This window comes from Macaca fascicularis, chromosome 9, assembly GCF_037993035.2.
Source record: "Macaca fascicularis isolate 582-1 chromosome 9, T2T-MFA8v1.1".
NCBI classification, from domain to species: Eukaryota; Metazoa; Chordata; class Mammalia; order Primates; family Cercopithecidae; genus Macaca; species Macaca fascicularis.
In genome coordinates, this window is record NC_088383.1 from 57,234,156 (window position 1) to 57,258,436 (window position 24,281).

Here is a 24,281-nt window from a genome sequence, read left to right on the forward strand (position 1 = left end):
CTTTATATAGTTACATTCTTCTGAAATATAGTGAGACTATGACCCAAAATATAGTGTTTTTTGGTGAATGTTCTATGTCCACTTGAAAAGAATGTGTATTCTGCTGTAGTTTAGGGTTCTATAATATCTGTTAGGTAAAGCAGGTTGGAAGGGTTATTCAAATCTTTTATATATTATTTTCTGTTTACTTGTTCTATCAATTACTTAGAGACAAATGCTGAAATCTCAAACTCTAATTATGGATTTGCCTATTTTTCCAGTTTCACCTTATCTATCAATTTTTGTTTCATGTATTTGAAGCTCTGTATTTGAAATGCTATCCATAGCATAAATTCACAAATATAAATGAGTCTGTAATGCTCAACTCTATTTTGTTCCATTTATCTATCTATATATCCATGTGCCAGAATCAGATTGTTTTCATTACTGTGACTTTAGATAATACTTTGACTATTGCTAAGGCAAGCCTTTTCCCTTTCCTCCAGTTAATTTTTCTTTCTCAAAAATATCTTGGTTCTTTTCATACATCTACTGTTCATTTAGAATGTAAGCATCATCTGGTCACATTCTTGTTAAGTTTAATCTTAAGTATTTCATATATTTTATAAAATATACATTTTATATATGCCTGTTGCACAGAGATATTTTTCCTGTTGAAGATACAGGACAGGGGCTGGCAAACGTTTTCTTTAAAGGGCCAGGTGGTAAAAATTGTAGGCTTTATAAGACATGTGATGTCTGCTGATACTATTCATTCAGCCATTGCCATAATACAAAAGCAGCCATAGACAATATGTAAACAAATGGGCATAAAGCTTTATTTACAAAAAAAGGCAAGAAGTCAGATACGGCCTGTGGGCCACAGTTTGCTAGCTGTAGATGAAGAGACAGACTAATAGATGTAGAGAAAGATTAATTTTTACATAGTCATCTTGTATCTTAACTTCATAAGTTTGCTAATACTATTTTTGAGTTGAGTCTCTTATCTCTATGTGAACAACATACAAACAAAAGATCATTTTGTTCTAGTTTTCCAATATTTACAGCAATTATTCCACTTTTGTAGTCTTACTGCATCGGCTAGATAACTCTGGAGCAATACTCAGCTACTGTGCTAACAGGAGGTATTGTTTTGTTAATAGGGGGGCTCTATTTTTTCACCTACAAATTTGATGTTGCTGTTGGTTTCTAAAAATTGTTCTTTATCACGTTCAAATATCAAATACGATGCTTGTATTCAATCTTTTAAGATCCCTTCTGATTCAAATTGTTTAATTATGAAGTAATTACCAGTTTTTGATTGTGGCTGTAGACAAATGAGTGTTCCAGTGAGCAATTCATCACCCCCATTGAATACCGATGACTTGTTTTTACTTAATAGAGACCTTCTGAATCTTTTTGTTCAATTACATGAACCTCAAGACAACATAGAAGAAAATGAATTCTTTCCAGGAATTAGAAAAAAATTAAGTAGGAAATAAAAGTTTTTTGCTTTAGACTTTTTAAAGGTGTTTTCCTTTGAGGTTTTTCAATAAAAATAAATCACTAAAATAACTTTTGAGAGCTAAAAGTAAACTTAGCTGAAAATTCAATAACGTTCTAAGGAGATTGGGGGTAAAAGGTCCAAAGGAAGATAAATTACTAACTCTAATATGGAAGAAAAAAATCTATGATGTTTATTTCTGAAAAGCTTTGGTCTAACATGTAAGCCTCAAGAACATACAACTTTAAAAATACGTATTTAAAGTTGAAAGTTAATAAATGTATATATGCTTATATTTAAATATTTTAAAACTTCCTTTAAATTAGCATTCATATACTCACAAAGGTGTCAATGAGAGTTTCATATTCATATTGCAGGCAGAAATTGATTCATTACTGATATAAAATTATTTCAATAAGGCAAAAGTTTTCACTTTGGCATTCACCTTCCAAGAATGAAGGGAAAACAAATGCAATTAGTATTTCCATATTCACTCCTTTAATTTCCTTGGAAAACTAAAAAGTAGTCCAGCTGTAAAAATACGAGGCATACATTAAAGGAGAGACATGTTTAACATTAAGCATTGTGGAATTTTTCTTTACAAGACTATTTCAAGGCCCAGATAAAAATACTTCAGGCAATACATAGTAAATATTTTATTTTAATAATAGCATAGAATTCTTCTGAAGAAAATTGTTATACATTATAGTTATTATTTTACAGTAACAGAGAGAAAATAAAATTAGAGATACAAATATTAAGGGTCAATTATCAAAATGAAATTAACACAGACTATTATTCATATGAACAATGTAAACAGAATCATCTATTTGATTTAACATCAAATATATTTTTGGCATATAATTATATTTAAAATGAGAATTATCAATTATTCAATCAATTCAAATATACTCATTCAGCCAAAATAAGAAAGTACGCCTCTTAGAAATTCAAGATTTATAGATTGACATTAAACATTTTCTCAATAAATAGAATATTCTGATCTCCACTGAGTTAAACTGTATAAACACTCATATCTGTTGTTTTATAGCTTATAATTAGGTATAACTGGTCACCAAAACTCCTTGCCCAAAATATCACTATTAATTGTACGAGGCAAAGTCCTATAATAAAATTAATGTAATAATGGCCCCATCTTTTCAAAAACAGAATATACAAGTTTCCATTTTCATGACTATGAATCTGGTTTTCCAAACTCTGGTTCCCAAATCCAGTTTCTAAATGTTTCAACAGAGGTGAGAAAGTAATGGAAATAAATGATTTAATGGAACTCTGGAAAAAGAACTATCATAGATCTTAGTTTGAAAAATACATCAAACATAAGAGATACCATGAATGACTCAGAATTATATAATAATGCCTATATCAAACTTTATGAGTTAGCTAAAGGGCAAAGAGTAAGAGGCAAGTTAAATGTAATACTTGCTTTTAACAAAGCAGACTAAGTAATATGTTAAGGTTTAGGGTGGGATAGGAAAGAACTCAGGCCTGGCAAAAATCTCCTCTTGGACTTTCTATATAAACATCTATTTTAGTTTTGGACTGTTCACCAAGAGGAGCTCTCCCCATCCGTGAAATCCTTCCCAGACCAACAGGTCCTTGTCTAGCTGCTGTAGGAAGGCAGCAGTGTGAAAATGTAGGAAATAGAAGCCAATTTGTGTCCAAAGTTAGTCCACCCTAACTGAACTCTTTTTAAACTAGGTTATTCAAATGCTAGTTAGGTACAGGCTCTAGCTAAAGAACATGAATAGATATCTGTCTTAAAAATGCCTGGAAGAGGTCATGATGTGATCCTGTAGTTTATTGGCCTTATGTTCTCCCAGAATAAGAGCTTATAAAGTCCTGGAAATCCTCAACTCTCTCCAGCCACCCTTCCAAATAAAATCTTAATGAATATAGTTTAAATCCTTTATTGGGCTCTGTAATCCCTTCAACCAAATAGCCAAGCTGCAACTGTTTTATGTAACATCTGTTTCACTGGAAAATGTGGGAAGGTATTTTGATATTGTCTAGCAAGATCAATGAGTAAACACTGTTCACCCCAAGCCAAATGATGCTGCCGTTCAGGGAGCTTTTAGAAAGAAAATAAATCGATAAACCAAGAAAGCAGACTGTATGCATAGCAAAGCCCTTCAGCACAGTGCGAACGTGTTCTTTAGGAGGAGGCTCAAAGCCACTTGGTAATTTCAAGTGAGAGGCAACAGAAGTCTTTCTTAATCCAAAGTCAGAAGTTTCCGAAGAACTTTAAGCACAATATCGTAACAAAAGTGATACTGCTCCTATATACATATATATAAAAAACAACAGAATGTTAAGTAATTGAATATCTGAACCCACTTTCAGAAAACACATTTGTAATTTTCAGTCACACTGGAAAGTTCCTAAAAAGAGCAAACATTGAACTATAAACACTTAAGAACTTTATGTGAATACATTTTTAAAACTATGAGGAAGATAAATGATCAAAATATAGTCCTTGGCCTAGAACTAGTTACCTTAAGGCTTAACATAACTGTTTTTTTTTTTTTTATCATTATCCATACTCTATTAATCTACTCTCCCAATGACTACTAACTAATCTGTGACATAAATAATGTCTTTTTGTGACATCTCAATAACTTTGACAGGTTAGTGGCAAGTAAATATCTCAAACTGCTATGCAGAAATGTTTTAAAAATAACTTTAGATGTTACTTACATAGTACGGCATTATGGACAAGGCATGTGTTTGGACATGAGGAGACCTCAACTTCAGGCTTGGCTCCTCCCCTTCTATCTGAGTGACCCCGTGAAGCAGGCTTTACTGCTCTGAATTTAAAGTACTTGGTCAGGAATACCAGAGCACCAGAGCAAAACTAATGTCTACCTCAAACAGTAGGAATTCAATGAGATTATGTCAGTAAAAGAACTTTATAAGTGGTAAAGTGTTAGACAATGTTAATCTTTATATTCATTAATCTTATTATTATGTATGTGGTGAAAGCTTACCTTTGTTTGAATCATACCAGAACGTTGTTCTCTCATTTGGGCCACTATATCCATGATGTTGAACTGTAATAAGATGACAGTAATTTTGTATGATCCACGTAGGGCGAAAAACACAAATTCACAGATTGCAACAAAGAGTAAAAGAGATGTCAAGATTTAACCAGAAAGATTTCGTTTTCACTCACAAGAAAATGTACTATTTTTGACTTACCCAATGGATAAGGAAGACTTATTTTAATAGGTTTTCAGGAGAAAGCAGGAAGCAATCATTCATAATAAGAAATGCTCTCCAAAATAAGTAATAAATTTGTCCTTGTGTGTCCCCGTTTGTTATCCAGAGGCAGAACTTAAAGCAGCACTGTAATTCTGGAAAGGAACAGAAGACTTTCTCTGGCCCCAACAATAGCATATCTGTTTCTTATATGAAGATCTCTGTCAACTCACACGGAGACCTGGAGCAACAGTCGACCCAACACTAGATTCTAGACTGCGTGTGGACACCAGTACAGCTGGATGTGGTCATTGAGTTGGTGCAGGCCTACAAAGGTCTGTTGCTGGTCCACAATAAGTCGAGAAACTGGGAGTAAGTGCCCAGAAACTCTTATGGCAATTTGACACTGGCACGGCACTGAGAAGTGTGCTCAGCTGAACAGGATATAGACCCGCTCAGGTGTTGCTGAACTTGCCTGGAGAGTCACATATGGTACAAGCTGAGTATTAGTCGTTTCAGCAAGACATTGTGGACACATGTAAGTTTTGTCAACTGTAACCCCAAAGCATATAAAAATAGAAAACAATAAGCATTCCTTTATTTTCATAGCTTGTCATCTTTATAATTAAAAATTTTAATTAACCCTTTTTTAAAAACTTTTTGTTTTTTAGAGACAGGGTCTTGCTCTGTAGTCTCGGCTGATGGAATGCAGCGGTGTCGTCATATCTCATTGCAATCTCAAACTACAATCCTCCCTCCTCAACTTCCTGAGTAGCAAGAACTATAGGTGCGTGCCACCATGCCCAGCTAACTTTTTTATTTTTATTTTTGTAGAGATTGGGGTCTCACTATGTTGCCCAGGCTGGTTTCAGACTCCTGGCCTAAAGTGATCCTCAGCCTTGGCCTCCTAAGGTGCTGGGATTATAGGCGTGAGCCACCATGTCTGCCTTTTATTTTATAATATAGACATACAGGAAGTTGTACAGGGTGGCCCTGTGTATCTTTCACGCAGTTTCCCAGATGCTATCATCTTGTTTAACCAGATATAATATTAAAACCAGGAAAGAAACTGACATTGGGACAATCCACAAAGCTTAATTCAGATTTCACCAGTTTTACATGCAACTGTTAGTGAGCATGTGAACGTCAGTATGTGTGCATGTGTGCACACACAGCTCCATGCAATTGTATATGTGAAGATTCATGAAACTCTAACCAAAGTCCAGATACAGAGCTGTTCCACCACAAGTCTTCCTCCTGCTATCCCTATAGAGTCACACTCAACCACCTCAGTCTCTAACCCTTGGCAAACAGTAATCTGTTTTCCTTCTCTATGCTTTTGCTATTTCAAGAAGAAATAGCAAAATTCATTATATGAATAAAATCACACAATATCTAACCTTTTGTGATTTGCCTTTTTCCCACCCAGAATAACTTGGAGATCCATCCAAGTTGTTGGTGTAACAATAGTTTGCTTCTTTTTATTGCTAAATAATATTCCATGATGTGGATGTGTGCCACTTTAACCATCAATTGGTTGAAGAACATCTGGGTTGTTCCAGTTTTTGGCTATTGTGAATATAATCTGCTATGAACACTTACATACAGCTTTCTGTGTGAACATAAATTTTGATTTCTCTGGGATAAATGCCCCAAGAGTGCTATTGCTGGGTTATATGTCAACTTTAGTTTAGTCAGTTTCTTTCCCCAAGAAACTGCTCAATTGTTTTCCACAGTGGCTGGTACCAGTCTACATTCCCAATGTCTCATACATATGGGTAATACATGAGCAATACAGTTTCTCCAAATCTTCAAATTCTCCAAATCCTCACCAGCATTTCTCCAAATCTTCATCAGCATGGGATGCTGTCACTATTTTTACATAAGCTTTTCTAATAGGTGTGTAATGCTACTCCATCCTGGTTTTAATTAGCATTTCCCCAAGGGCTAATGAAGCTGAGCGTCTTTTCACATGCTTGTCATTTGTATATTCTCTTTGGTAAATTGTCTGTTCATGTCTTTTACCCATTTCTGTTTTTCTTTTTTTTTTAACTATTGATTTTTGAGGGTTCCTTATAAATTCTAGATCCAAGGCCTTTGTTGGATATGTGCCCTGCATATAGTTATTCTCTAGCTTTTTTTTTAAACCTCTTCATTGGGTGTTTCACAGAAAATAAAATTTTAGTTTGCTTTCCCTCTAAGATCAGTGATGGCAACAATGCCTGCTCTCACCACTCTTATTCAATGTAGCACTTGACATTTTAGTACAGCAATAAGACCAGAAAATAAGTAGGATGTATACAGATCAAAAAGGAAGAGACAAATCTATATGCACATAGCATGACTGTTTATGTAGAACATACCAAAGAATCTTAAAAAAAACCTACAAAACCTCTAAGAATAAGTAAGTTCAACAAGATCACAGCGAACAAGATCAACAAATGAAAATCAATTGAATTTCTACATACTAACAATGAATATGTGGAAACTGAAAGTTCAAACACAATACCATTTACAATTGCTCCAAAGAGAATGAATAGGGTAAATTTAACAAAACATATACAAGATCTACACACTGAAAATGACAAAATGCTGATGAAAGAATTCAAAGAAAACCTAAATAAATAGAGATACTTATGTTCATGGACTTGAAGATTCAATATAGTAAAGATGTCAGCTCTCTCCAACTAATCTACAGATTTAAAGCAATTTCCATCCAAATCCCAGCAAGTTTTTTTTGTAGATGTAGTCAAACTAATTCTAAAATTTATTAGGGAAGGCAAAGACCCCCTAGGATAGCTCAAAGAATTTTGAAAAAGAAGAATAAAGTGGCAGAAATCATTCTATCTGATGTTAAAGCTCACTATATCACTACAATAATCCAAAGGGTGGTACTGGCAGAAGGATAGACACACTGATCAATAGAACAGAATACAGAACTAGAAATAGGACCATACAAATATGCCCAATGATTTTTGACAAAGGTACAACAATAATTAAATGGAGGAATAATAGAATTTTCAATAAATGATATTGAAACAACTAGCCATCAATAGACCAAAAAATGAATCTTCACCTAAATTTCGTAATTTATTAACTCAAAATGGACTAAGGACTTAAATGTCAAATATGAACTTACAGAATTTTCATAAAAGAACACAAAAAATTATTCAGGCCCTCAGCTAAGTGATGGGCTGTTAGACTTGATATCAAAACAGGATCCATAAAAGGAAATACTAATAAAATACAATCTCATCAGAATTAAAAACTATTACTTCTTTAAAAGCTTATTTTTAAAAAAATTATAATTTAAGATTAGGGAAATTATGGAAACACATTAGAATTACTAATTTGTAATCAACTTACTGACTACAAAACAAGCATCACTGGACTGTTTAGTTAGAAAAGACACAGCTTTCCGAATGTGGCTGTAGTGGTTAACCAAATAATGAAGACGGAAGTGACTGCAATGAAATGAAGACCAAGAGTTATATAATTTTCACCTGGAGTTATGATTCCTCATATATTGAGTTTTGTAGTCATTATTGATTGTGAAGCTCTAAAACTACACTTGTGTTATTTGCAAAGATGTATTGGTTAACAAAGCAAAGGAACCATTAAGACTTAATTGTAATTTACATAAAAATTAATTAATTCAAAGATAAAATAATTGTCTTAAAGAGAATTAGATTAAAAAGACAAGAGAGGACTTCCGGTTCCAAAATAATAGTGTAGAAGCAAGCTGGCTTCACTTCTTTACAAAGAAAACCAAAACCAAATATACAGCACTTAAATTATCAACAACAATATCCCAGAAATCAAGTATGAGGAGAAGACAGTTCCTGGATCCACAGAGATGGGGGAAAAAGTCTAAGTAGGCAGTAAGAGAATTGGGTTTCCACATCTGCAATGCCCATTCCTCCAACTTGCCCAGCACCAAGTGTGCAAAAAATCTCCACCTGATTCATGATTTCTATACTAGAAAAGGTGACAGCCAGGTTTCCCACCATCTGGGTTACCTGGCAGGAAACCTGTCCTTACCTCAACTCACAGGAAGCACTACACGTGCCTGAAGAAAGAAATATCCTGAGAACAGTCAGAGACAAACAGGTGAGGTGGGACTACCACCCCCTGCCCTTGAAACTCTGGTCTGTAACTCAGCTTGGAGATGCCAAACCAGAGTGGTTGCTTAGTAGCACCACATTGCAGAAGGTATGTTGCACAGGACCCCTGGGCATGGATCTCAAGCCACCTTTCCCACACTGCCATGATATCCCCTTTGAGACTTTGCCTAATTGGGATGAGCAGTTCTCTTACTGTTTACTGGAGCCAAGGTAAACTTGGTCGTAAGGTGACATCTAGTGCCAAAAAAAGGCAGCAACTTAGCACCCCACACCCCCCCCCACCCACACACAAAAAAAATTCCACAGGTAAATTACAAAGAATCTATAAGCAAATATATTCAATAAAAAACAAAAATAAGCCAGACAGAGAACACCAGGATAAATAACTAATCCTTCATTCAAAGACATCAATACAAGATATATACTTCTTGCACATCCACAAGAAACTGCAGCCAACAGAAAATCATGACCTCCCCAAATGGATAAAGCAGGAACAAGTGACTGACCCTAATGAGATGGCCATATGAGAGCTCCTTGATCAAGAATTCAAACTAGTATTAATAGCTTTGAGGAAATTCAGAAATCTCCAAGGTAACAGAAAACCAATTCAAAACTTTATTAGACAAATTTAACAAAGAGATTGAAATAATTTAAAAATCAAATAGAAATCTTGGAGCTCAGAAATATATTAGCTGAACTGAAAAATTCATTACAGCCTCACAATAATAGAATGAATTACGCAGAGGAACGAATCAGTGAGCTTGAAAACAGGCTATTTGAAAATACGGTCATAGGTGAAAAAGGAATAAAAAAGAATAAAGATCATCACCAGATATAGACAATTACCTCAAAAGACCAAATCCAAAAATTACTGGTGTTCAAGAGGGAATCGAACGAGAGCAAGGGGTAGAAAGCTTATTCAAAGAAATAATAACAAAACTTTCCAAAATGCAACAGATATAAATATTCAGGTATAAGAGTGTCAGAGAACACCAAACAGATTCAACCCGAATAAGGCCACACCAAAGTATATAATAATAAACTCTCAAAGCTCAAGGATAAAGACTGGATCCTAAAAAGTAGCAGGAGAAAAGAAGCAATTAACATATAAAAGAGTTCCAATTCATCTGACAATTGACTCTCAACAGAAATCATATAGGCCAGGAGAAAGTGGTATAAATTTTCAAAGCGTTGAAAGAAAAACAAAAAAACCTGTTATCCAAGAATACTGTATTCAGCAAAGGTACTTTCAAATATGAAAGAGTGATAAAGTATTTTTCAGATAAACAAAATCTGAGGATTCACCACCACCAGACCTGACTTACAAGAAATGCTAAAGCAAGTTCTTCAGAAGGAAAATAAAAAAAAAAAAATACAAAAAAAACCACATACACATTCAAAAAGAAAACTTTTCAAGGCATAAAATCCACTGGTAACATTAACAACATGGACAAAGCCAGAATACTCTATTACTGTAATGATGGTGTGCAATCCATGCCTAACTCTGGTATGAAGCTGAAAGACGAATTCATAAAAAGCCATAATAGCTATAGCAACCTGTTAAGAGAAAGGTAATATAAAAATACATAAATTTAGATAATAAGCAGTTGAAATGTGGTTGGGATGGAGTTAAAGCATAGAGAATTTTAAAAAAATTTTTTCTTTGTTTGTTTCTATTCTTTACTTTGTGATCTAAGATAAGGTGCCACTTCTTTAGAATAGCTTCTTGAGAACCAGTCAAGGCAAAAAGAACTGGGAAGTCCCCACAGATGTCTGCTGGGCAGAAAACCCTAGGCTATGGGTGCCACATCAGCTGTACACCCACAGCAACACCGCCCTGCCTGGAGATCTCACACCCTTGACCTACTGCATCAACAAACCATCTGTAGACACAATTACCTCTGACTCCCAAGCACAGAGGACCAGTAGGCCTCCAGCGTGCTGTGGATCTTTTGGTGACCTAATCTTTGGCTCAGGCTGCCCCAAGGGCGGAGAGAGCACAGGCTGCCAGGGTCCCCCTTGGGGTTAAAGAGATGTGGGCATGGTGCCAGTGACTGGAGGGGGCTCCCCTAAGGCCTGGAAATGGACCTGGCAGGGGATCATCGCTACCTCTTCCTACCCCCACTGCTGCAAATACGCTGAAATATAAAAGAGTTGTGTGGCTAAGAGTCTATTTGCCGATCATTACTCTCAAGCACCATCTACTGGATTGAAGCCTAAATTACAACATCCAAAACTTCCAGTATACACTGCCTGTGAAACCCAGTGCGAGAATCTAGCTACAAGTATTAGTAAATATTCCATACAGAGCGTTGGCCCTCTGAAAGCACTCAGAAATAAAGCCAATTGACTATACTCAGCTTACGCTACAGTCAAATCCTCAAGTGATATAAAGAATATAAAAACAAAAGCCTCATCAAAATGATAACAAATTCAACATGATAAAAGAACACCTGCCCTCTCAGAAGAGAAAGATTTAGTGCAAGAACTTTGGCAATTCAAAAAGTCAGTGCCTCCTTATCTCCAAATAATTGTACTAGCTCGCTAGAAATTGTTCTTAACTATATTGAGATGGTTGAAATGACAAACAAAGAACTCAGAATCTGGGTGGTAAGGAAGCTTAATAAGATTCAGGAGACAGCTGAAACCTAATCCAAGGAATTCGGTAAAATGATCCAAGAGTTAAAAAGCTGACAAAGCCATTTTAAGAAACAAACAAACTGACCTTCTGGAACTGAAAAATTCACTACAGAAATTTCATAATACAGTTGGAAGCATTAAGAACAGAATAGACCAAGATGAGGAAAGAATCTCAGAGCTCAAAGATTGGTCCTTCAAATCAATTCAGACAGACAAAAATAAACAAAAAAGAATTTCAGGCTGGGCATGGTGGCTCATGCCTATGACCCCAGCACTTTGGGAGGCTGAGGCGGGAGGATCACTTGGGGCCAGGAGTTCAAGACCTGCCTGGCCAACACGGTGAAACCCCATCTCTACTAAAAATACAAAAACTAGCAAGGCATGGTGGCATGCGCCTGTAGCTCCAGTTACTCAGGAGGCTGAGGCACGAAAATTGCTTGAACCTGAGAGGTGGAGGATGTAGTGATCTGAGATGACGCCACTGCACTCCAAACTGGGCGACAGGAAAGACTCTGTCTCAAAAAAAAAATAAATAAATAAAAATTGAAAATGAACAAAACCTCCAAGAAATAAGAGATTGTGTAAAGAGACCAAACCTATGACTCACTGTCGTTTCTGAAAGAGAAGAAGAGTAAACAACTTGGAAAACATATTTGAAAATATAGTGCACAAAACTTTTCCCAGTCTCACTAGAGAAGTCAATAGGCAAATTTAAGAAATTCAGCAAAGTCCTACGAGATACCATACAAAATAATCATCCTCAGGACATATAGTTAACAGATTCACCAAGGTCAATGCCAAAGAAAAAATCTTAAAGGCAGCTAGAGAGAAAGGTCAGTTTACTTACAAAAGGAATCCCATCAGGCTAGGAGTAGACCTATCAGCAGAAACTTACAAGTGAGAAGAAATTGTGGACCTATTTTCGGCATCATTAAATAAAAGAAACTCCAAACAATAATTTGATATTCTGCCAAACTAAGCTTCATAAGCAGAGGAGAAATAAAATCCTTTTCAGACAAGCAAAGTTAAGGAAATTCATGAGTACTAGACCAGTCTTACAAGAAGCCCTTAAGGAAGTGCTAAATGTGGAAATGAAAGAGCAGTACCTGGCACCACAAAAACACAAGTACATGGCCCACAGATACTATAAAGCAAATACACAATCACGTCTACAAAGCATCCAGCTAACAACATGATGGCAGCATCAAAATCTCACATATTGATATAAACCTTGAAGGCAAATGGTCTAAATATCCCACTTAAAAGGCTTAGGATGGCAAATTGGATTTAAAAAACAAGGCCCAACCATCTTCTGTCTTCAGGAGACCCATCTCACATGTAAGAACACCCATAGGTTCAAAGTAAAGGGATGGAGAAAGATCTATAATGCAAATGGAAAACAAAAAGAAAGCAGGGGTCACTATTCTTATGTCAGATAAAACAGACTTTGAACCAACAATGATCTAAAAGGACAAAGAAGGGCATTACACAATGACAAAGGGAACAATTCAAAAAGAAGACTTAACTACCTTAAATATACACACAGCTAACATTGGAGCACCCAGATTCTTAAAACAAGTTCCTCTGGACCTAGGAAAAGACTTAGTCCACACAATAATATTGGGAGCCTTCAACACCCAATTGACAGGATTAGAGAGATCATCAAAGCAAAAAATTAATAAAGAAATTCTGGACTTAAATTCAACACTTGACCAATTGGACTCAATAGACATCTATAGACTAGTCCACTCCAAAACCATAGGATATGCAGTCTTCTTATCTGTACATGGAATATACTCTAAGAACAACTATACGCTCAGCCATAAAGCAAATCTGAAAAAATTTAAAAACACTGAAATCATCTCAAGCATACTCTCAGACCATAGTATAATAAAAATAGAAATTACTACCAAGAAGATCTCCCAAAACTATACAATTACTTGGAAATTAAACAACTTGCTCCTAAGTGACTTTTGGGTAAACAAATGAATTCAGAAATCAAAAAAATTCTTTGAAATTAATGAAAACAGAGACAAAACAAATAAAAAATTTTGGGATGCAGCTAAAGCAGTGCTCGGAGTAAAGTCTATAGTGCTAAATGTCTACATCAAAGAAGTTAGGAAGATCTTAAATGAACAATCTGATGTCACACCTAGAGAAACTAGAAAAAAGAATGAATCAATCCCAAACTAGCAGAAGAAAACAAATAATCAAAATCAGAGGAGAACTGAATGAAATTAAGATGCAAAAATGCATACAAAAGATCAACAAAACAATTTTTATTTTATTTTATTTTTTTTTTTGAGACGGGGTCTCGCTCTGTCTCCCAGGCTGGAGTGCAGTGGCACAATCTCGGCTCACTGCAACCTCTACCTCTTGGGTTCAAGCAATTCTCCTGTCTCAGCTTCCCAAGTAGCTGGGACTGCAAGTGCACACCACCACACCTGGCTAATTTTTGTATTTTTAGTAGACACAGGGTTTTGCCATATTGGTCAGACTGGTCTCGAACTCCTGACCTCAGGTGATCCATCTGCCTCAGTCTCCCAAAGTGCTGGGATCACAGGCATGAGCCACCATGCCTGGTCTGTTTTTTGAAAGAATAAACAAAATTGATAGACTGCTAGCTAAACAACAAAAAAAGAGAAAATCTAAGCACAATCAGAAATGACAAAGATGACATTACAACTAATCCCATAGAAATATAAAAGATTCTCAGAGATCATTATAAATATCTCTGCACACAAAAATTAGAAAGTCTAGAGGAAATGAGTAAATTCCTGAAAACACACATCCTCCCAAGATTGAACCAGGAAGAAATTGAAAACCTGAACAGACCAATAATGAATTCCAAAAGTGAATCAGTAATAAAAATCCTACCAACCAAAAAAAGTCCTGGACCAGATGGATTCATAGCTAAATTCTACCACATGTACAAAGAAGAACTGGTACCAATCCTACTGAAATGATTCCAAAAAATTCAAGGAGGAGGGATTCCTCCCTAACTCATTCTATGAAGCCATTATCATCTTGATACCAAAATCTGGCGGAGACACAATGAAAAAAAAGTTCAAGCCAATATCCCTGATGAAGATAGATGCAAAAAAAAATCTTCAACAAAATACTAGCAAAACAAATGTAACAGCACATCAAAAAGATAATGCACTATGATCAAGTGGGATTTATCCCCAGAATGCAAGTATAATTTGACATATGCAAATCAATAAATGTGATACATCACATCAACAGAATGAATGACAAAAACCATATGAGAATCTTAATAGATGTAGAAGAAACATTTCATAAAATTCAACATGCTTTCATGATTAAAAAAAAAAAACTCTCAACAGATGAGGCATAGAAGGAACATATCTAAACACAATAAAGACCATATATGACAAACACACAGTTAACATCATACTGAATGGGGAAAAGCTCAAAGCCTTTCTTCTAAGAACTGGAAAACAAGTCAAGAATGCCCAGTTTTACCATTCTTATTCAGCATAATGTTGGATATCCTAGCCATTGCAATTAGTCAAGAGAAAGAAAGAAGGGGCATCCAAATTGGAAAAAGGAAATTAAATTGTCCCTCTTTGCATGTGACATGACTATATATTCACATATTCATATATATATATATACACACACACATATATACACATACATATCCCCCAAAACTAATGACTCTACCAAAACACTTAGAACTAATGAACTAATTCAGTAAAGTTGCAGGATACAAAGTCGACATACAAAAATCAGTGATATTTCTAGATGCCAATAACGAACTAGCTGAAAGAAAATAAAGAAGGTGATCTTATTTACAATAGCTATAAAAAAAAAACCCTAGGATAAATTTAACCAAAAAAAGTAAAAGACCTCTATGAGGAAAACTATGAAACACTGGTGAAAATCCTATGCTAATGGATTGGAAAAGGGAACACCATGCAGCCATAAAAAAGAGTGACATCCTGTCATTTGCAGCAACATGGATAAGTCTGGAGAACATTGTATTAAGCAAAACAAGGCAGGCACAGAAAGATAAATACTGTATGTTCTCATTTATATATGAGAGCTAAAAAATCGAGCTCATGGAAGTCGAGAGTAGAACTGTGGGTATTAAAGATGATAAGGTAAGGTTGGCTAACAAATACAAAATTACAGCTAGATAGGAGGAATGAGCTCTGGTGTTCTGCATCACTGTAGGGCAAATATGGTTGACTGTAATTTATTGTATATATTCAAAAAGTTAGGAGAGAAGATTTTTGATGTTCACAACACAAAGAAATGATAAATGTTTGAGGTGATGGATACATTAACTACCTTGATCTGATCACTACACATTGTATACAGATACCTAAATATCACTCTCTCTACCCCACAAATATGTACAATTATTACATGTCAACTAAAAATAAAAGGAAAAACAACACAGATGGAATCTATTTTAACAAATAAAACTTGAGAATAAAAATAATAATAAAGGAAATATTGTAATCATCACATGTCTTGTTCCTGTGTCTATCTCTTAGCTGTTTCCAAATTAAAAAAGAAAAGTAAAGGATTGTGAATTATTGACTCAAACTCAATTATATTATTATGTTCATTTTGCAAATGAGAAAACTAGGTTTGAGAGAGGTTGAGCAATTTACCCAAAGTCACCAAAATCTAAACTATGTGGCAAAACAGGCAGTCGAACAGGGACCCCTCATTCACTCGGAAGTCTACATTTTTTCTCACATTCTTATGTGCTTGTCACTTATATTCATTAAAAACAGGCACACTCCATCAACATTCTCTAGTAAGTCTAAACACCCTGTGTAAGATACAGGGAAGGAAAAGGAAATGGAACTCACATTTTCTGTGTATCTATTATGTTCCAGACACTGTCCTAAGCCATTATTTACATTACATACTTTAATTTTCACAAACACCCCCAGGAACCTGCAGCAAGTTCAGTGAGAATCAGGTATCGCAAGCTCATGTGCTTTTGATTTACTAAGTTGCTTTTGAAGACCAAATATTAGTCTTCCAAATAATCAGGCTGTTAAACGTAGTGTGTTTACCAACAGCATCAGGGTATCTGCTTGATTCACACACTTACTGAACAGTTCTTTACGATGGCACAGAACACGACATCCACACATAGGAACACCCCTGTCCGGCCTATGCCAGCACTGCAGTGAACAACCATGGGTCCCGTAAGGTGGCTCTTCCTTGCATAACGAACATATTTTATGAAGCTATCTGCTGAGGCAGGAGTGCCATGGTCTGGCCACTTGGTGAACTGCAACTGTTTTACAGAGTGACTAGTTCCTGTCTGTTAGAGAAAGAAACAGAGCGAGAAAGATATTTATTGATTTCTTATATTAGAGAGACCTCACACCAACTTCTAATATTTAAATGATAATAATAATGGCTACATGGTATTACCTTGGTATTATATAGAACTTTCAAAAAATACTCAAACCTCTTTTTGATGTTTATAAGAATTCTGGAAGTTGCTAGGAATAGAGGTTTTCTCCATTTTACAAAGGAGAGCACAGGAACAACAATAAAAATACCAGTACTAACAGGTAACAAAAGTTAAGCACTTGCTATGTGGCAGGTACTATGCTAGGGGCTTCACATGAATTCTCTCCTTCAATCTTCACATCAATCATGTGAGGTAGGCACCATTTTATCTCCATTTTACAGATGAAAATGTAAGGATGAGGGGGACGAGAGATGTATGCTAGGTTAGAAGGTTCACACATTTAGAGCTGGAACTGTAATGTAGGTGTCTTGAATTCTAATCTAGCATCATTCTTCTGTACCGTGAGGCTGCAGGAAAACCAAGATTTCAAAATGCTTAGAGTGAGAGATGGACTGTCATGTTAGGAATAAGACCAAAAGGCAATGTATTTTAGTTTAAAAATGACATATGAAATTGAATTAAGACATACAGGTGTCTGACAAGAGAGGCGCCAATCTCTTCCAGCGATGAAGACAGGGTAGTCAATGACCATGAGAGTAGACTGTGGGTCCCACTATTGTGCTGAGCCCCCTTGAAGTGGAGTCATGAAACTCTTCCCAGTATTGTCAGATAAAGCACTTTGAATTTACCTATATCTCATTCAAAGAGATCATGACCCTTTCCCCAGTGTGGGGCCCTTATTTTACCACACATGGGACCCTAATGGAAGAACTCAAAATGAGTTTCTCACTTCTCCTCTGCTTCTTCTGAATGCACCTCTTTTTCCTAAGCTTCCTGAATAAAGATGCTAGTGTTCAGAGCTCTATTCTAATCCACAGTGTCTACTGAAATTTGTGATAGTTAATTTTATGTGTCAACTTGGCTGAGCCCTGGTACCCAGATACTAGGCCAAATATTATTTTGTGTCTCTGTGAAAGTATTTTTTAGGTGAGATTAACATTTAAATTGGAATTTAATTGAGCAAAGCAGGTTATTCTCCATAAAATGGGTTGGCTTCATCTAATCAGCTGAAGGCCTTAACAGAACAAAAACTGATCTCCCATGAGCAAGAAGGAATTCTACTAGCAGATTGCTTTTGGACTCAAACTGCAATTCTTCCCTGGGTCTTCAGCCTACTTTCCCACCCCGCAGATTTGCCAACCCTCCACAATCACTTGAACCAATTCCTTAAAATTAATCTCTCTCTCTGGGTCAGTCCCATAACCCGTACTCAGGAATCTCAATGTTATACTGCTGGAAAAAAACACAAAACAAAACACATAATCACATATTTTGTTGCTATTACAAATTTATGGGTCAAACCTCAGCATCACTCAGCAGCCCTTTTCCTGGTGATTGTGCTCCAATCAACTTCTTTGGTGATGACTCCAAAACTCACCACTCTCTACAAGTTTCCTGTTCAACTCCTATTCCCTTCACTCCTGTTAACACATGTATCACCTACCTGCCAACTGAATCCACTAGAGCAATCTAACTCATTGCTTTCTGCTATAAACCATTCCTTTTCTGTTTTCTAAGTCTATTAGACCAAGAAATACATGAATTATTCTAGACCAGTGCTTCTCAACAGAACTTTCTATACTGAAGCAAATGTCTTAAATATGGCAATATATAGTAGCCACTATCAACATGTGACTAATAAGCCCTAGAAACGTGGCTACTGCAGGTGAGGAACTCAATTTGTTATTTTACATAAATTTAAATAACTTAAATTTAAACAAATATCCACATGTGGTTACTGTATTGAACATATTTTCAACCCCTCCTCTGTCACTTATAAATCATAAGTCATAAGTCAATTATAAGTCCCCCAATTTTATCTGCAAAACACTTGCGTCTGTTCTTTCCACCCCATGCCAATAGCCGTAGTTGATCATGTCACTTACTAAAATTCTTCAATGTCTCCCAATTATCTTCATAATAAAGTTCATGCTACTTAGCTGAAATTTAAGACATTTCACATTCTAGCTGACCCCTGCTTACTTTTGATAACCTCATCTCATCTTTTATTACTCCCTGGCACTGAACTTTTACATTTCAGAAACACTTAACTACTTACATTTGTCTCTATACACACCTTGTATTATTTTATATTTTGATCATCTACTTTCTCCCTCCATCTTTCTCATTTGGATAATTCTCAAAACAAATGCTACTTCCTCCAGTAAACCTTACCCCAAACTCCAAGTAAAGCTAAGTACTTACCTTCTGAGCCCCAAAGTGGCCAAGACATATCTCAACATTATCACTGAACACGGTAAGTTAGGTATCTATCAGTGAGTGTACCAACCTCTCCACTACTCGGTAAGTACTGATAGTGCCTGGCCCAGTGATTAGCATACCTTAAGGACTCAACACTTATCTGCCACACTTGGCAGAAGCAGGTATAACCCAGAATCAGACAACTTCAACAGACACTCTCCCTACCCCACCTCTCTTTTCCAATTTGTTCTTCTCTACAGAATCTGGTTAAGGAGGAGGAGAAGTGGTGGTGGCTTCTGGTACCAGGGACAAGTAAAAAGTTACTTTAAGAAGTATCCTCGGTCTATTTTCCATCCTACTCCTAACTTCTAGTTCTAAGACATTTGCTTATGTGGTGAAACATATATCTAATACTGATGTTTAAAAACTTACAGACTTCTCCACAACTTGAAACATTCGAATGATGAAATACTGAAGTATCTGGTAGTTCTCCAGGAATACACGGAAGTGTTTCAATTCCAATGGCTTCTTCAGAGAAATGGGCCAGTAAGGGTAGCATTTGATAACTCCACCTTCTACCTCTCTGGTTATCATGGCAATAACATTAGAATTATTTTCCAACACCATTTGCCAAAAGTCATCTATGGTGCTCAGCAGTGGTCCTTGAGTAGCGATATAAAAATACTCTTGTCCACAATTGACTATCCTAATATAACTAGCATTGATGTAGTCCTTGCTTTTTCCAAGAGGAACGCGTGTTGAATCATCTATTACAGAAACAGAAACATCTGGTAGATAAAGGTGGGAGATACATCACACCCAGACTTCACGAAAGGATTTCACACACATAAATCCGTATATCTCTCTGATCAATAAAGAAGATGGCCTAGGAGTTTTTTTTTTCAAAAGGGTTGAGTCCATGAGTTTAAATTCTTTCCTCCCTGAAAACTATTGGCATGACCTAAGAAATATACAATTATGAGAGGTTTATTTTTCAGATCAGTTTTTAATAAACACAGAATGATATCATTACCATCCAGGTACTTTTGGAAATTTCTGCTAGAACTGGCATAGGCAAGATTAAGTCAAGGGACGTATCCTCTAGTTTGCAACTGAACACAACAGAGAAGAAACTCTCTGTGGGAGTAAATGAATGATATTCTCCTGCAAATCTGTGAAACCTGCAAACCCAGAGCAGCAGGGGCCAGGGGAAAAAAAAATCTAATAGTTGACTGCAGACAAATCCTAGGATTAATGGAATTCCACCAGTGTCCTCCAAACTAGACAGCCATATTTTATGTCCATTCTCAGCCTTCAGCTGGTGATGGGACATGTTATTCAAAGCAAAGATATTGTGGCAAAGGGATGCTACCAAGGGGATTTGCTCCAAGTAATATGGGACTCATCTAACATGGACTGTTATAACAAATACGAGAGGGAAAACCAGCTATTTGGCCTACTAAGCTTCACTGCTCCAGGAGTTCCTTCTTCACCTGACACAGACATCTGAAGCTCTGGTTCCACCACCAGTCCCCACATGAAGAGCACAAACACACACAGAAAAGGAGGCCCTTCTCTGCCATGCAGCTCTCTCACCAATAACCTGTCCTCACTACTCAGAATCACACGGACCATTTATCTAGTAAATATACTGAGAAGACCTAAACAGGCATTTACCTAATATCTGGCAGAACTCTTCTCAAATTTTAACATAGTACACAGAAACTTTCCCTTGTAAATATGAACAAGCAGAAAAAACAGCCAGGCGCGGTGGCTCACACCTATAATCCCAGCTACTCACGCGGCTGAGGCAGGAGAATCGCTTTAACCAGGGAGGCGGAGGCTGCAGTGAGCCGAGACCGCTCCACTGTACTCCAGCCTGGGTGACAGAATAAGTGAGACTCCGTTTAAAAAAAAAAATTGCTAGATATATAAAGGTACCCAGTATTTCAAAAAGGGAGCACATTCTAAAAAATCATAACAAATGTTCTCCTTTCTATAAAAGGTGATAACACCTTAAAAATTCCTATTTGTATATTAAATAAAATTCAAGAGAGCATTAATTGTTTAAAACAATACTATATATCTATGTTTACTAACAAATATGTTATATTACTAAATTATAAAGGCAGTAACAATGGCTCTGTAGGGAGATCTTTCATCATATGTATGTACATATATGATGATATATGTCATATAATCATAAGCCTGGCAAGTGTTCATCACAATGTTAGCAGCAGTTATTACAGTATATAAACAGTATGAGTTACTTCATAGTAAAAAAAGCATGTTTTAAATTTTGAAATGAGATTAAATATGTGAAAATTAAATAATCTAAACTAATAAAAGCTTGATTTCATATAAAAGTCACAATCATTCAACTCAAACTCCTAAAGCAGGAATTGAACAGAAAAACAAATTCATGTTTTAAAAACCAGCTTAAAATTTTTCCCAGAACTCAGAAAAAAAAATTTTTTAAACCTACAATAATGATTAAAGTGCTAAAAGACATAGCGCATAGAAGGGGAATATAAAAAAGGAATTTCAGAAGCAAGCTGTGGAATTCACTACAGAAAGGAAATAATTCAAGTGATCATAGGAAAGCTCCCTAAACAGAAGCGAGAGTACTAATAGAACGCAGTGAAACATGCATACCAGGTTCAAGCAGCATGATACACTACATGTATCACCTTGTCAACTCCAAAACAAACCTTCGAGGGAGGTGCTATTCTATTCATACTTTTAAAATAAAGAATCTGTACAAAGCAACTTGTTCCATATTATGCAGCAATCTTCTAGACTCCACAGACTAGGTAAATCTAGACTCTGGCGCAAAAATAATTTCAAACTCTGTTGTCCATCAAGGAAGACCCAAGTTTGCAGACAGAAAGGCCTAAGTGTCAGACAACATTAATGAAGAGAGCCACTAAGACCCCTAGACCAGCAGAGCATAAGGCCACATGAACAGGAAGGAAAAATTATGCTAATGGATGACTAGGGATAATGGCGACTGGTGCCACTCCCATTTCAACCCCTTGATTCTTGAATCCTGGCTATGGTAGAAACAGCATCATATATTGGATGCTGATCTGGGGCATATATAACCTCCTGGAGAACATTACCCCAGCCCTGCAAGGTACTGTCACCTAGCTTTCACTGTAATTGAGTCTTCGAAAGGCCATTTATCCATTCTATCAAGCCAGCTGCTTTGAGAGGATAAGGAATATGGTAACACAGTGGCAGTGAGGCCATTGCCACAAGGTATTTGCCACAGAGTGAGTTCCTTGATTACAGCAATGCTGTATGGAATACCATGATGGTGGATAAGGCATTCTGTAGGTCCACAGATGGTAAATTGGCAGGAGCACTGTGTGCAGGGAAGGCAAATCCATACCCATAGTTACTGTGTATTCTAGTAAGAAAAAAGCACTGCTCCTTCCATGATGGAAGTGGTCCCAATGTAATCAACCTGCCATCAGCTAGCTGGCTGATCATCCCATGGAATAGTGCCCATCAGGTACTCAGTGTTGGTCTCTGTTGCTGGCAGATTGGACACTCAGTAGTAGCTGTAGCCAGGTCAGCCTTGGTGAGTGGAAGTCCATGTTGCTGAGCTCATACATAACCTCCATCCCTGCCACTAAGGCCACTTTGTTCATGAGACCTATGGGCAATGACACAATGACAGGGGTGGCTGGGGGAATAGTCTAGCTGATATTCATAGAGCAAGTCATTCTATTCACTTGATTATTAAAGTCTTCCTCTGCTGAGATCAACCTTTGGTGAGCATTCACATGGGATACAAATATCTTTGTGTTTGTGCCTATCTAGCAAAGTCTATTCACATGCCTCTTCCCCAGACCTTACTGTCACCAATTTTTCCAATCATGTTCCTTCAAAGTCCCTGACCATCCGGCTAAGTCGTTAAACATAGTCCATGAATCAGTATAGATTTATACCTCTGGCCATTTCTCCAGGCAAAAAAAAAAAAAAAAAAAAAAAAAAAACCACCAAGTGCACTACCCAATATTATCCCCACTGGGAGTACTTCTCTTAACCACTGTCCTTCAGAGATGTCTCAAAAAAGGGGCTGTAGTGCTCTAGCTGTCTTCTGGGTGGTACCTTTATATCATGCAGAACCTTCTGTAGACCACGTCCAAGTCTTCTCTTCTTCTGTCAGCGGATCACAGGGAACTTCTCATGAGGCAATAGGTGCAGGCTGAAGATAGGTAATGTAGCAGGGGTGGGAACAGTGAGCATTTGGGCAGCTTCCTCGTGTAACTTATTTGTGCCTTCAGGATCTGCTCAAGCCCAATCTTGTATCTACCACTTTCATTTGATGGTGGAGTGCTGTTTTGTATGCCCAACTTTATGGCTTGGTGGCCCATGGTTAAACATTCTCTACTTAGTAGTCTATGAAGCAGTCTCTACCAAGGCCCAGTAGCAGGTCAAAAACTGTTTCTCAAAAAGAGAGTCCACAGAGGGTGGCAGGAATTTACTCTAAAATCCTATGTGCCTGCACTGTGACTCATCTAAAGGGGTCTGCCAAAGGTCCAAATAGCACCCTTATCTGCCATGAACACTTCAAGCACCACTGGATCTGCTAGATCATACGGCCCACGTGGCAGAGAGGCTTACATGGCAGACTGAACGTGTTTCAGAGCCTTCTCTTGTTTTGGGTCCCACTCAAAACTAGCAGCTTTTCATATCACTTAGTAAATGGACCAGAGTAGCAAATCCAATAAGGAATGTTTCCTCCAAAACACCGAGGTTCATTAGCCATTGTGCCTCTTTTTTAGTTGTAAGAAGAGCCAGATACAATTTATCCTTCACCTTATGATTATCTCAACATGTCCCACACCACTGGAGCCCTAGAAATTTCACTGAAGTAGAAGGCCACTGAATTTTTGTTGTATATATCTCCTACCCTCTGACAGACAGTAAGACTAAAGCATTTGCTACTTCTTGTTCACTAGGTCCAATCAGCACAATGTCATCAATGTAATAAACCTCTGTAATATCCTGTGGAACGGAAAGGTGATTGAGATCCCTGAGAACTAAATTACAACATAGGGCTGAAGAGTTAATTCACCCCTGAGGCAGGACAGTGAGGGTGTATTGCTGGCCCTGCCAGGCTGAAAGTAAA

General features: G+C 36.8%; 1 protein-coding gene across 4 annotated transcripts in view; it reads right to left on the reverse strand.

Moving 5' to 3' along the window:
- Positions 1–794: 794 nt before the first annotated feature.
- The window catches only part of PTPN20 (protein tyrosine phosphatase non-receptor type 20), a 102,523-nt gene continuing 79,036 nt past the window's right edge, over positions 795–24,281 (reverse strand). For 2 of the 4 annotated variants that reach the window (XM_045399929.3, XM_045399927.3), the window contains exons 6-9: positions 19,571–19,905; positions 16,565–16,780; positions 4,492–4,554; positions 795–3,783 (exon numbers count right to left, since the gene is read on the reverse strand). In XM_045399929.3, the coding sequence (XP_045255864.2) occupies positions 3,718–3,783; positions 4,492–4,554; positions 16,565–16,780; positions 19,571–19,905 (680 nt within the window). In that variant the 3' untranslated portion in view covers positions 795–3,717. The remainder of the gene's footprint in view (positions 3,784–4,491; positions 4,555–16,564; positions 16,781–19,570; positions 19,906–24,281) is intronic. The other 2 variants (XM_065520697.2, XM_065520696.2) reach the window with 1 other exon arrangement.